This window comes from Pteronotus mesoamericanus, unplaced genomic scaffold, assembly GCF_021234165.1.
Source record: "Pteronotus mesoamericanus isolate MK-2021 breed Mesoamerican mustached bat unplaced genomic scaffold, CSHL_Meso_final contig_164, whole genome shotgun sequence".
NCBI lineage: Eukaryota > Metazoa > Chordata > Mammalia > Chiroptera > Mormoopidae > Pteronotus > Pteronotus mesoamericanus.
The window spans coordinates 21,389,989-21,403,289 of NW_026555065.1; the positions used below are offsets into that span (position 1 = coordinate 21,389,989).

Consider the following 13,301-nt stretch of genomic DNA (forward strand, 5'->3'; position numbering starts at 1 on the left):
TCAGGAGGCTAATGAGGAATATGGGTAAAATGCTAATGCTTTCTACCCAACTGGGAATAAGGGTCTGGCATACCATATCTTGAGTCTCTTTCTGCCATAAATAACCCCATTGCCCCTTTTCCTTTTGTGGAGGCTGCTCCCTTCTTACCCCATCATTAGAAATAATACAGACAGCTGGAGCATAGCAAGGTGTATTTACTGGGACCAAGGAAGTGGGGACATCCAGGGCAAGTAGAATGGGCCACCATAGAATGAGCAGAAGTCCTGGAGATCTTGAGTCATCTGCCGAGGATGAGGAGTTAATGCTTGTTGGGGAGAGGTGGAGGGATGCGGATATCCTGGCCTCTCTCCAGACGCCGTTCACAGTCAATCAAATAGTTTACTCCATCGATGACCAGTTGCACCAGCTCCACCTAAAGGACAGTAACCCTTGATCTCTGCTTCCCACAACCTGAGTTTCTTTCTTTAGCACTGGTTTGTCTGCTCTGAGAACTCATTTCTGATTGCCTCCCCACTCAACCTGAATTTTATTTCAGATTCTATTATATTCCTGACACTCATTCACTGTCATATCTCAACTCCCATAGACCTGTACCTCTCCTCACCCTAATCTCTAAAGCTCTCACCTCTGACTTGCCCAGTCGATCCAAATTAGAGATGTCAAAGATGCTGCCTGTGGCAGCAGTGTCCACTCCTCCAGTACCACGCTTTTGGAGTCTTAGGTTCTCCAGGATCTTTGGGAAGCGGCTATCCTAGAGGGAAGATAGGGATTGGGGGCAGGGTCAAAAGGGGCAGAGACTAGTTCTACCTGAGAGGGCCCGGACCTGCTCAGATCTCTTTCCCAGATCCTTTAGCCATAGTGTGTCTGGCTCTTTTCCAAAGTGCCCACTCCCTCATCACACACAGCCACCTTCCTTACTCACACCCCTCTCTAACCCCACAGCTCCTTTACTTTGCTTAGCAGGGGCAGTCTGATGTGTACTCCGGCCCGAAGTCCAGTGCCCAGGTTAGACGGACAGGTCAAGATGTATCCCAAACGCTCATTCCACATGAACTCCCAGCCACGCTCCTGGATTAGCCGTTCCACCTGAGTTCACAAAAGGTGTTAGTGAAAAGTCAGGAATATGTGGACCCTCCCTTAGCTAGACACAAAGGAACTATAAAAATATGTCTAGAACCAGAAACTTGGGATGTGAAAGAATGACACTGCTTAGTTTTGCTTTTTTGTTGTTTGCTTTTTTTTTTTGGCAGAAAGTTTGTTATTATATTCCTTACAAGGTAAGCCAATAATGATGAGATCGCAGAAAAATCTTGTGTGTGGGAGAAGAAAAATTCGAGGGAATGATGCATTAAGGATGGTCTAGTAGGGAAACCCTAGTGTAGAACTAAATTGAGAAAGGGTTGATTATTCACTAAGTTCAGCATTGATTATTTTTGTTTTGCTAATGAGCCTAGAGCTTGGGAGGGTCCTTTCAGACAGAAAGAGAAGGAGTAGACTTTGCAACAGGAAGAGGTTAGAGAGCCTTCTACTAGCTGGGGAAGGAGTACATACCAGAAAGCGGAGAAAAAGTGTAGAAGGGCCAGACTCAAAAGTATGTAGGGGTGGGGAAGTGTTGGAAGGGTGTTTTTGTTTCACTTAAGTATCCTAATTATGAAGATGACTATTAGATTTGAAGACAGGAGATTTGCCAAAGTGATGGACATGAAGACCACTACCTAACATAAGTAAAGGAGTCCCTGTTCATATTTCAGAAAGAATCATAGCATAGGGGAATATTTTACATGCCGTATATGGGGAAACCCTTCCATCTATAATAATAACAGCAGCTAAACCTTATTGAACACTTACTATGGACCAGGTACATTATCTCATTTAATCCCCACAACAACCTAAAATGTAGTAAGTCTTATTATCCCAGTTTTATAGATGAGGAACCTGAGGCACATAATTTTAAAAGTACTTCCCCACCCAGTTAAAGTCAGAACATGCTATCTATCACTTGCCAAAAACAGTAGAAATTTCCCACCTAAAATCTAAAAGAGAGAAGCATGCTTTCTCTCTTTGTAAGTCTAAAACAGAACTGTGTATATGAGAACAGACAAGAATTGGGTTTATGGAAATTCCTAATCTAGAATTGAATATGGATACCCAATCCATACAGGACTGAGGATTCACTTCAGCCCTTCATATAGAGCCGCATATTCTGGAGCTTCCTAAGCCATTTCATCCTCAACCTTCTCCCCATCTCCCCTCCCTCCCACTCTCAGTTTAAAACTTAGACATGATGCTTTTGGAGGAATGACAGAATCCAAAGTGGAGGCCTAACCCAGCTCAGAACTGGGTGGTTACATTAGAATCATTAACATACCAATCTCTTGCTCCATACGTCAGCCAGGCTCAAACCTTTTCTTTATCTGCACACCCCACCGTCCCACACCACACACTTCAGGCCCTGACCTACCATTTATTATTTCTTTTTCAGATTGTGGCAGCTGCTTTATTTAGTTCCTTAGACTCCTGACATTCTTTCTTCCTATTCTTAGAGTGCCCATAAATCCAGGCTTCTCCTGGACAGTTCTGATTTATACCTATTGTCTTGGAGTGATTGATAGTGATCTCTTTCACTATCAAAAGTGTCCTGGGTTGGTTGACAAAGTGTATGGTCCATCTATATGTGCTAGCATTTAGTTTTTTCTTATGTCCCCCCACCCAGTTCCCTTATACACTCTTCTCTAACCTCTTTGAGGCCTCGGCAGAATCTTTCAAACACTTTCTTCATGTTGCCACCCTTCTCCATGGAGATGACCCGTGTATGATCCTCCTCATTCACCCAGATCAAGAAGCTCTTCTCATTGTTGTGCCTGAAGGCAGAAGTGAGGGAAGGACCAGGACCAATAGACAGGGCAAAAATTGAGGGAGATGGAGGGGAAAAAGGCACTTACGAGGATATAGGGACAAAGGAATTAGGGTAAGGCTCATACCAGATCCCACGAGCATCTGGCCAGTCTCGAGCCATTCCTGCTGCAGTCAGCAATGGGGACACAGGCTTATCAAATAGGAAGTGGTCCTGAGGAGAGTAAAGGGACTTGAATTAAGGATTCTCACCGTAGCCCCTAGGCCTCTCAAAGCCCATCTATCTCATCTGGTGCAGCTTCCCCTCTGACTCTTCTTTCCATCTGCTCCCCTCACCAAGGTCCCTTTCAAGGCCCCTCACATCAATAAGTTGCTGCTGCTCAGCCTCTGTCATCTCACTGAGCCGATAGTAACGACCAGCCAGGTCACCCTTCAGGCCACTTAGTGCGTCCACCACAACACGTTCCACCTCTCGTCGCTCTGCCCGAGTACAAGCTGGAGGCAGACTGAGTCCCCGGATACTTCGGCCAGTTCTGACTCTTGAGGACAATACATACCTCTCATCAAAATAGCCAGAACGGATCTGTGGAATAAAAGAAATTAATATAAGTCACAGAAACACAGTGTGTGGGAACAGAGGGTTTTGGGGAAGGGAAAACTTAAGGACTAGAGGAGTCCTCATTGCATACATTGGAAGGAAAAGCCCATTGGGCAAGCACCCCACATGAAGAGGGCATTATGATTGTCCACCTTGCTATACGGTCATTCTCATCCACCCCCTCCTCTCCATATCTGCTGCTTAAAATGCTTTCTCCACACCAAGATTAAAAGCTCAGCAATATAATTACCATGAGTCAGGAAATAATTAAGGACTGGAGAAACAGAATGTTGTACATAAGGCAATGCAAGTCAGAAGTGGGATATTTGACCCACCTTGCTGGCATCCAGGTCAGTGGTGTGTTTCATTGTCCGGGGGTCATATCCATTGTGTCGCTCTTGGATAACAGGGTCAAACAGCTCAGCAAATATCTGAGGGGGAATTAAGAAGGAGAGGGTAGTTAAGGAGGGGGCATCCCTTCCCAGTCTTTACATGTGGGTCAGAAAACGTAAGTATAGATGGTACAGTTTCAAGGGTGAGGGGTTTTTAGGGGGAAGGATCTGGGATTACTGGGAAGATGAGCTGGGTCGCCCGGGGAAACTATGGGGGCCCCCTACCTCATAGGTCTCCTCATCTCCAGCTACCATGCCCACAGTCTTGATGAAGGGGTGGCCGGGGTTGTCCACGCCAGTCTGGATACATTGATCTAGCGTCCAACCAGTGGGTGTGGTCTTGTCGCAGAGCCGGGCATAGAGTGCTGGGGTCAGGTGACTGGCCATGCAGTTGTTGTGCTTTCGGAGGTCTGGGTACTCAGCACTAGGGAGGGGGTACCCAGTAACCATGGAGAGAGAGTACAAGTGGCCTAGACCCAGGGCAGTCAGCTATGAGCTGTCCAGTTAGCTGTGTCTGGCTGTGCTCCTTTGAGAGGAGGGGGGATTATAGGGAGGCGAAACCTTGGTAATCTCATTAGGGAGTTTCAGGATCTATTCTTTCCCAACAGTTCTTGCTTCCTCTGACTGGCCAGCTCAATTCCCCCAGATCTGCTCAATTCTTTCATCCCATGAGCACAAGGTTACAAGTGGAGGAGGGGAAAGACTAAGGAGGAAAATTCAGGAAATGGGGGAGAACAAGAAAAGATGAAGGAGATCAAAAAGGATAGTTCCTGATCTCTTAATTTGGACAAAGTGGGTGCAGCCAGAAATCACAGGACCAGAGCTGGTCTTGAGCGTAGGGACTGCATGTTACAGTCCCCAGGAATGCTTTAGCTTCCACCCCCACCCCACTGAGGTCTCCAGACTGTACAGCACCGTACTCCAGAGCCTTCGTGATTACAGCCCTTCTCTGTTGCCCGGGTCCTCATCTCCGTCCCCATCTTTGTTCCCATCCCCACTTCCCAGGATGGGGGTGGGGGCTCAGACACTGATACCTCGGGGGATACAGCCTCCGTCGTTCACTGGCAGCTCGTACAGGTTCCGGGCGGAGCAGAAATCCAGCAGCTAGAGATCCAGCTCCGGCCAAAGCCAGGAGCCTGAGACCCGGGCGGGCAGACAGCAGACGAGAGAAGGGACCAGCCATGGCTTGAGGATCCTGCTGCGGAATGCCGGGGCAGGAGCTGGCTCGAGGCAGGAACCGGGAAGGACTTAGGGCCGGAGCTGGGCGCAAGGCTGGAGCCGAAATGGAGCCCGGAGTGAAGGATAGAGGGGAGCCGGTACCAACCAGACTGCAGGAGAGGCGCAATGAGCTGGCGGCCGGCAGGCGGGCGGGCAGAAAGAGGGAGGCCCCAGCCGCAGTCTCCAGGGGTGGGGCTCATGCAGACCCCGCCTTCCCGCCTGCCTCCTTGCTAGGTGTGCGTAGGCGGAGGTGGGCAGCACCTGCCAGGTAGATTAGGGGGACCGGACATCTGCTCCCCTAGGATGAGGCTGTCCGGATTTCAGCACCAAAGAGAGGAACAGCACCCAAGGGGTCTGTAGGAAAACCCTTCCCCAAGCCTCTTGGTTTAACTGGAAACTCGATTAGTCACTCTAGGGGTATGAAAGAATAACATTGCCCAACCTCTTCTCTGTTTTCAGTCTGCCCCAGAAATGTCTTCATCTTCCCAGGGGAGGAGGTCGCGGGGAAACCGTGAAATAAACACAGATACCATATGAAGACACGGAGAAAGATTTAGAGGCAGAGACTGGGAGACACCCGTTAGTTCAAGGTCACCTTTTCCTTAGAACCAGGAAGAGGACTAAGGCTCCTCCCTTCACACCTGTGCTCTCCTTACAAGGCTGAGAGGAATCAGGGAAACACGAACTCTTACCCCATCTATGCTGTGCTCCCTGACCCCGACCCTGGTCCCTAATCTGAAGCCCTGTTATGTCCTGCCTACACTTCTTAGGATCCTCTACTTTTTTTCCTCCTCCACCCTCTTTTCTCTCCCCTATTTCAAGTAATATTTCACCTTTGATCTTCTGTGGGCTCAGACCATTTGCAGCTCACAGGACTTCCTCTGTAGTCACTGCAACCTTGCTTACCTGCTGGTTGCATGGACATGGGGGTGGGTGTGGGCAGGGAATTGTTAGTTTCCTCTTTCTTCTCTCCCCTCTTTAAGTCTCCCAGTTCCTGGGCTGGATTGGAGTGTAAGGTGAGGTGAAGGGTGTGGCGAGATGACTGGGTGTAGGAATGGAACAGGCAGGTACAGGTCTCCATGCGCCACATATGTTTTCTCTCTTGGCTCCCTAATGCTGTCTAATCCAGAGTGTTAGGGGGAGTGGTGTCCAAGGGCATAAAGTCTCCAAGAAATCTCCACCTTCTTCCGGGTCCCTTCTCCTCCTCTCTCTCCTTAGATTTAAGAGGGCTTTGTTCCCACAGCTCCAGGTATAACTGTGGTGTGATGACTTTTGTCCTAGCAGAAAGGAGAATAAATGTTGGAGCCAAAACAGAGAACTGGGACATCAGTATGGAGGGTCAGTAACGTGGGATAGGCATGGTAGCATTAGTCCTTCCCTCGGCTATCTTGGCGTAGCCACAAAACAGTAAGGTTCTTGAAAATCTTAGAGGAGAGTAGTCGAGAAAGAGAAATACCTTTCACATTGTCCTGTGGCCTTGATGAAACCCCACTCCGCCCCTATATTCTCATTCCCTTATTTCTCTCAGGCTTCCCTTGTGTTCCTTTTCCTGCTGTCCTCATTTGTGAGTATCCTTAGAAGCCATCCAACTCCCTGTTGGGTTCATCACATAACTCCTTCTCCTGGTAGAAGAGCAACCACTGAATTCTGCAGTTGAAGTGTGGTCACTCTTGGAGAGACACAAAATGTTACTTGTGTTGTGGAGGCTCATTATCTAGATTGAGGAGCAGCTATGAGTAAGCAAATATAATTACTTAGAATGGTGTATACTTACCCTGATAAAGGAGGGAGATAATCTTCCAGAACAGCAGGGTTATTTGATTGAGAGGGTGGTTACCAAGATTAAAGAGGGAGGAAGCAGGAAGAGAGAATTACAGAAGGAAAAATAAGACTTGCCTAGAGGAGTGGAGAAATCACTCAAGTTTGGAAAGTACCTACCCAAACTTGAACAATAGCTCCACTGAGGAAAGATATGCATTTGTGTACTTTTCTTATTTATTGCGAGCCTCTAACAGACACATAATGTATTAATACTCATTTAAAAAATTATCCTACAGCATATAGTAAATAATCTACATATGGTATTTAATTTACTTAATAATTATTACCAATAATGTTTAATATTTATAAAGCATTATACAATTACAAGGAACTCTTGTATGTACTATTTCATTGAACTGAATTGTTCCAATGGATGACTAGAGACAATCTACATTTTTCAGGAGGATGAGAAGACAAGTTAATTACTTAGAAGATGCTTTAATAACTTGTTTGAAGGGTTGGAATGGTGAAAGGAATATTAACCTGAGCATGAACTAAGGAGACATTTATTTCTCTTAGGATCAGTCCTTAGAACCATCTCTATCCCCCATTTGGGAAGCTTTGGGATCAGTATCATTATACTCATTAGGCACCTGCCTGAAAAAGTGGTGAGATCCCAAATGGTTCAGAGAAGAACCAAGGAACTTGGAATAGTCTTGAACAGGGAAATCTAAGTGAAGCTGCAAAGATAGTAACAATACAAATGTATACAAAATGCTTTCACATAACAGCACCTTTTGAGTTAGGTTTTTAATCCCACTCTTTTACAGATGAGAAAATGGAGGATGAGAGAAGTTCTGTGACTTGACCAAGGCTGCACAGCTATTAAAGGCAAAGCCAGGAGTCAAACAAATCTAGAGGGAATAGAGCAAGCAAAGTGAGGAGAAAGGGAACAACTTGTTCAGTCTTCCATGTCCATCCATTTACCTGACTCCTCCATAAATAAGTCTCTCTGTTCCATCCCTTAAATTTCTGATCTGTTTCTTTGTCTCTATTTTTGTCTCCAGTCTCTCCTTCACTTGCGTACATCTGTTAACATTTTCAACTTAACATTTATTGGATCTCTTAGGTAGGTATAGCATCCCCTGTTTTATTTCCCCAAACAAAAAGAAGACCTGGCTTTGTCCTCAAGGAAGTGCAGGGGGCACAAACTCTGCCTCTTCCTCTGCATCTCGCTTCCCGCCCGCCCTCCCTCCCTCGCACCCCACCTTCTTCGTCACACTCCGAGGTGTCTAGACCAAGCATCTGGAGTGTGGCCACGCAGTTAGAAATTAGACGGAGCATCAAGTTGCACTCCCTCTACAGAACCACTAGGGGCCACCATCCTCCGCACAGAAGCGCCGGCCAACGCAGCCTGACTCTGTTGCCGGTGCGCGCCCTTCACTGATTGGTGGCACCGCAGGGAAGTCGCGCTTTGATTGGGCTGCTGTCAGGTGTCGCTGCCGGCACGTTCGGCTGCGCGAGCGCAGGGAGGCGGGTGAGTGAGGGCCGGGGGCGGTGGGGGAGTGGCTGGGGGCTGGGGGCGGTATCTGAGGGGGTGGGCTGGGGAGAGTGGGCTTGGTTGGTGCTGAGGACCTTGGTTAGTACCGGCTGGGGGCAGTTGCGGAAAGGGAGCCAGCAGAGAGGCCTCAATGTCACCGTAGGGAGAGTGAGCGGGGTAGGCGGGGGCGGGCAAAGGCTAGCGGAGTCCGGACCGAAGGGCGGCATCCGTGCCCGGGAGCTGTGTGAGGAGAGGACAGAGAAGGGTCGGGGAGAGGAGGCGCGCGCAAGGGTCTGCGTGATCAGAGGAGCCGGCATGGGAGGAGGTCCGGCTGGGGAGTGTATGAGGAGGAGTGTGAGTGGAGTTAGACTGGAGGGTCAGCTTGAGGAAGGGGTCGTTGCAGAGAAGAGAAGAAGGGGAGTCTAGAGAGGGGCAGTGTGAAGAAAGAATGGATCTCAGGCAGTCCTTGTGGGGGAATCACTGAGGGTTCTATGTAAATATGTCACCGAGTGTGGTGACTCATCTGAGGGTTTGAAGGACTGTTTAATGCTGGGGAACCAGTGAGTGATAGGTTAGTTCGATTATTAATTGGATGAGTTGATCAGTGATGGGAATGGTTAGGGGAGTCAATGAAGAGTCACTTTAACAAGTTGCGGAAAGAAGGCAGTATGAGTTGATACTGAGGACAAGGGCATCAGCACAGTTCATCCGTGTCAGAATAGGAGTATGTATGAAGGATTAAGAATATTGCATCAAGGAGGAACTAAGGGAAGGAAATAGTGTTGGTGACCTGAGGAATTTTTTACTGTGTTGGAAGTATTCCTGCCTGAACGCAGCATTGATGTGCCCCCTTCACGCGGGTTGGAGCCCTCCATCAAGTGGACGGGGATTAAGGAAGTTAAAGGAATACAGCAAGCAACGCTAAATTCTAAGGGATAAAGAAGTTACCCCCTCTCCAGACCTGATTTAGCATACATGTTCCTGAAAAGATTGCCTGCCTGCCCCTCCCTTTCTCCCTCCCTCCCAGTTTTCCCTCCACAGGGGTACTGGCCAGAGTAAGATTGCCCTTTAACCTAATGTAGAGTCTGAAGTTTTCATTTGGAACTAAGTATTGGGTGAGAGGGAATGGGAGAGGAGCGCAGAAAACAGGGGAATGGCTTTTGGAACACCACATTAAGCCTGAGCTTCTCCCTGAGGTACATCTAAATAAATCCTGGCTTATTTCATAGCTATTTCTGTCAGGCTTCTATTTTTGCTTTGTTAACTATGAATTTAGACCTCTCGTCTCTCTTGTGAACAGACTCTCCTTTCCCTTTTTGTTACTGTCCCCTGTGAAAGAGTTGTAACAGGATTTCAAGAACATGACTATATCCCGAAGAAAACCAGGAAGGACTTAGTGGAAGAAAAGGTGAAAGGTTAGGAATCTTAGACATGAGGAAAAAGCTCCTGCTTCAGAGAAAGGATAAAGATTGCAACAAAATTGTTCTTGCTTAAACTATGCAGGGACCTTGGGAATGCCACAAGTCATGGAAATGAGATCAGGTCACTGAAAAGGAGTAGTCTATTAATTGGAAGGGGAAGTATATATAAGGCTTACAGCACACAACTGGAAATGTTAAGTCTCTGGAGAATATTGTGCACCCAGGGTGACTGAGCAAGGGAGGCAACAAACAGATGGTGAAGACAGGGAAGGTCGAGGTTTATCTAAAGGTTAACTATAACTTTCTAATCAAAGCTGCAACTCCCACTTGTAATGGAAGGGTTTACATAAAAATTCAGAAAGCAATTATTATTGAAGACTATTTTAAAATTTTATAAGACTAAATTAATCCTTTTACTTAAGGAGCTTTTGGCTTAGAGTCATCAGTATTTCTGAGAACTTTTGGAGAATGGAAAGTTACTGGTGTGTGACTCAATTTTATTTTTGGGAAAAAAAAGTAACTGATACCCTTATCCCCACCACTTAGTATTAAAAAGTGTTAACCTTTTGTATATTTGATTCAGATTTATTAAATTGAAATAAACATTAAAAGATAAGGTTGTAAAGTTCCATTCGAATTCCTCTCAGTTCCATTCTTCCCTCTCAGAGGTAACCACTATTATGAATTTGATGTTTGTCTTTCCAGTCTGTTTTTATACTTCTACTAATTATGTATAGTCATAAACATATGTAATATTTTTATTTATTCAAATGGAACTATGCTACATGTATTTCTACAGTTTGCTTTTGGAAGCTGTCCATGTTGTTTGATTCATTTTTTTAAAATTGCCATTGGTCTATCATTTATATATATTACATTGTATTTATCCATTCTTCTTGTGACATCTCTGTTCTTTTTAGTTTTTCCCATTACTAAAAGTGAAGTTATGAGCATCCTTGCATATATCTTATGTGGGAGAGTTTCTCTACAGCAGGGTTTCTCTACAACAGTGTTTCTCAACCTTGGTACTACTAATATTTTGGACTGGATAATTCTTTGTGGTGGGAGAATATCCTATGCATTTTAGAATATTTAGCAGCATTCCTGGTGTCTTCTGACCAAATGCCAATAGCACCTTCCCAGATGTGACAACAAAAATGTCTCCTGCAAATGTTCCCTGCATAGCATATTCACAATTGGTTAAGCACCACTTCTGTGGGTGTATGTATGCAAAAGCAGAACTGCCAGGTTGTTCTGACTCTAGGTAGGATTTTTTCCCACTGTAGCTTCTGGTGTGAAGGACCTTGGCCTAGACCAGCCTTGGGTCTGTAGAACCAGGAAATGGTAGGTAGAAAATTGAAATTTCAGTCTGAGAAAGGGTTGGAGGTTGTTGTGTTGGGTGCCTGTATCCTCAAACTCACATCCAGCATCAGACCTTTTCCTTGAATATGTTTTCTGAACTTGGGCATTTGTCTTTTAAGGTGGAGCAGATGAAGAAGAGACAGGGGGAATAGAGAATTTTAATGTTCTGATAATACTTAGAACATAGGGTGCTTTTAAAATATATATATATATATGTTTTTTTTGTTGTTTTTTTTTTTGGTTAATCCATGGTAGGACTGGCGATGGGAGTTATGGGCAAAGGCAGCTGATCTTCCCCATTCCTCTGCTCTTGAATTAAATCACTGAGTTCAGCACTACTGTGGGGAGGTGGAGAAGGGCTAGGAACATTTTAGAATGAATCCAGAGTTTGAAATGTCACTTTAACCTTTTCTCACAGGAATCGAGAGTGGTCTTCCATGAGGAACTGCCTTTCCCATTTGCTACTGGAGTTAATGGTTGTTTTCTGCTGGCAGAATCAGGGACATGCCAGCACTGTAAGGGTTAATCTACTGATCCTCTTATCAATCTCACAGTTGGAGGTGGGGTGAGCTGGGAGGAAAAGGGCCACCTTCCTTTTTCTTGCAGATCGCTAGTCATTTTAAGTCTAGCCCAGGGACCTCCTTTCCTGTTGGTCCTTCTTACCGTAGCTTTGTTTGTTTCCCCGAGTTCCCCTGTATTTCCCTCTTATTTCCACATTCCCCATCCCCTACCCACACCTACTGTCATGGGCTTTGGATTCTGAGCTAATGGGATACCCTCCACAGCAGAGCGGGATGAGTGGGTGCTCCGGCGGGGATGTGGTCACTGCCGGCCAGTGAGAGTGAGAGTGCCACAGCCCACTTCTTCCTTGGAGCTGGAGATGAGGGGCTGGGCACCCATCGAATAGGCATGAGGACAGAAGAGAGTGACAGCGAGCTCCTTGAGGATGAGGAGGATGAAGTGGTAAGACTAGAGAAAATGATGTAACTTGGTATTGGGACCCCTGTTATAGAGAATCGAGATTCCGTTGGGATGGAAGCACCTCGCTACTCCCTCTCATAAAGATTAAGGGAAGGGGGAGTGGAGACTGGTTGGATTGCTTCCCTTTGAAGCCCCTATCATATTGTTTCATGGTTATTGGTTCTCTGGCTCTTCTGCCTCAGCAAGTTTCCTACTATGGAAAGGCTCCTATCTGTTAACAGTAGGAATCTTTACAGGCACCCTCATCTAGACCTAAGTTAGGGGGCAGCCTTTACACTGGCAAGAAACTCTGTGCTCTAAAGTGTTCCTAAAAGTGAAGTTATGAGCATCCTTGCATATATCTTATGTGGGAGAGTTTCTCTACAGCAGCGTTTCTTTACAGTGTTCCTGTTAGGGATGGTGCAGGTTGGAAGTCCTGAGTTCCTGACAGCTCTTCTTCCCTGTAGCCTCCTGAACCTCAGATCATTGTTGGCATCTGTGCCATGACCAAGAAATCCAAGTCCAAGCCAATGACCCAAATTCTAGAGCGACTCTGCCGATTTGACTACCTGACTGTTATTATTCTGGGAGAAGATGTGATCCTCAATGAACCTGTGGAAAACTGGCCATCCTGCCACTGCCTCATTTCTTTCCACTCCAAAGGTTAGGGTGTGTGAAGGAAAATGGGAAGGAATGGTGTGGGGAATGCTGGACTGGGAAATGAGGTCTTGCTGTCAAACAGTGAAAAGGCCTTCAGGTCTTCTGGCACACCAGAGAGCAGTGCAAAGGGTTTGCTTTCCCTACATCTTGCTGTAGTTGCTGTGGGTAATGTAAAGCCCATACTGAGCCTAAGCACAGCTCTAAGGCTCTTAGGATCTCTGACAAAATTGGATTTCTGGAGAGACCCTAAAAATTTCTTTTTTACTTTTTTCCTGATGGACATTCTAGATTTGGGAAGTTGAGCAGAAGGATAAGGGATGGGATGGTAGAGGAGTTCAATGGCAACAAATAGCTATAGTTAATGTCTATTTCTCTCACTGTTTTCTTTCTTTCTTTTCTTTGGTCTCTATTTCCTTTCTCCATCCCAGGCTTTCCTCTGGACAAAGCTGTTGCGTACTCCAAGCTTCGAAACCCCTTTCTTATCAACGACCTGGCTATGCAGTATTACATCCAGGACAGGTATGGCTTTCTGTTG

The 13,301-nt window shown here is 46.2% G+C and overlaps 2 protein-coding genes across 11 annotated transcripts in view; one reads left to right on the forward strand and one right to left on the reverse strand.

Moving 5' to 3' along the window:
* Positions 1 to 182: 182 nt before the first annotated feature.
* Positions 183 to 5,206, reverse strand: CKMT1A (creatine kinase, mitochondrial 1A). The gene is made up of 9 exons (XM_054565092.1): positions 4,879 to 5,206; positions 4,070 to 4,268; positions 3,788 to 3,883; positions 3,216 to 3,437; positions 2,983 to 3,068; positions 2,739 to 2,862; positions 953 to 1,087; positions 627 to 752; positions 183 to 413 (listed from the first exon to the last, which is right to left on the reverse strand). The coding sequence occupies exons 1-9, from the start codon at positions 5,025 to 5,027 to the stop codon at positions 300 to 302; spliced, it is 1,251 nt and encodes a 416-aa protein (XP_054421067.1). The 5' UTR covers positions 5,028 to 5,206; the 3' UTR covers positions 183 to 299.
* Positions 5,207 to 8,321: 3,115 nt separating this feature from the next.
* Positions 8,322 to 13,301, forward strand: part of PPIP5K1 (diphosphoinositol pentakisphosphate kinase 1) — a 39,804-nt gene continuing 34,824 nt past the window's right edge. For all 10 annotated transcript variants that reach the window (XM_054565492.1, XM_054565493.1, XM_054565494.1 and 7 more), the window contains exons 1-5: positions 8,322 to 8,360; positions 11,565 to 11,661; positions 11,932 to 12,109; positions 12,574 to 12,769; positions 13,195 to 13,285. In XM_054565492.1, the coding sequence (XP_054421467.1) occupies positions 11,963 to 12,109; positions 12,574 to 12,769; positions 13,195 to 13,285 (434 nt within the window). In that variant the 5' untranslated portion in view covers positions 8,322 to 8,360; positions 11,565 to 11,661; positions 11,932 to 11,962. The remainder of the gene's footprint in view (positions 8,361 to 11,564; positions 11,662 to 11,931; positions 12,110 to 12,573; positions 12,770 to 13,194; positions 13,286 to 13,301) is intronic.

What these genes read in the sequence shown, in the direction of transcription:
- CKMT1A (XM_054565092.1), bottom strand. Translation starts at nt 5,027, where the DNA reads ATGGCTGGTCCCTTCTCTCGTCTGCTGTCTGCCCGCCCGGGTCTCAGG. An exon ending in CCAGATGCTCGTGGGATCTG is followed by an intron (nt 2,863 to 2,982) that starts GTATGAGCCTTA and finishes TTCTGCCTTCAG; the next exon opens with GCACAACAATGAGAAGAGCT. An exon ending in TCTGCCGAGGCCTCAAAGAG is followed by an intron (nt 1,088 to 2,738) that starts GTTAGAGAAGAG and finishes TTGTGAACTCAG; the next exon opens with GTGGAACGGCTAATCCAGGA.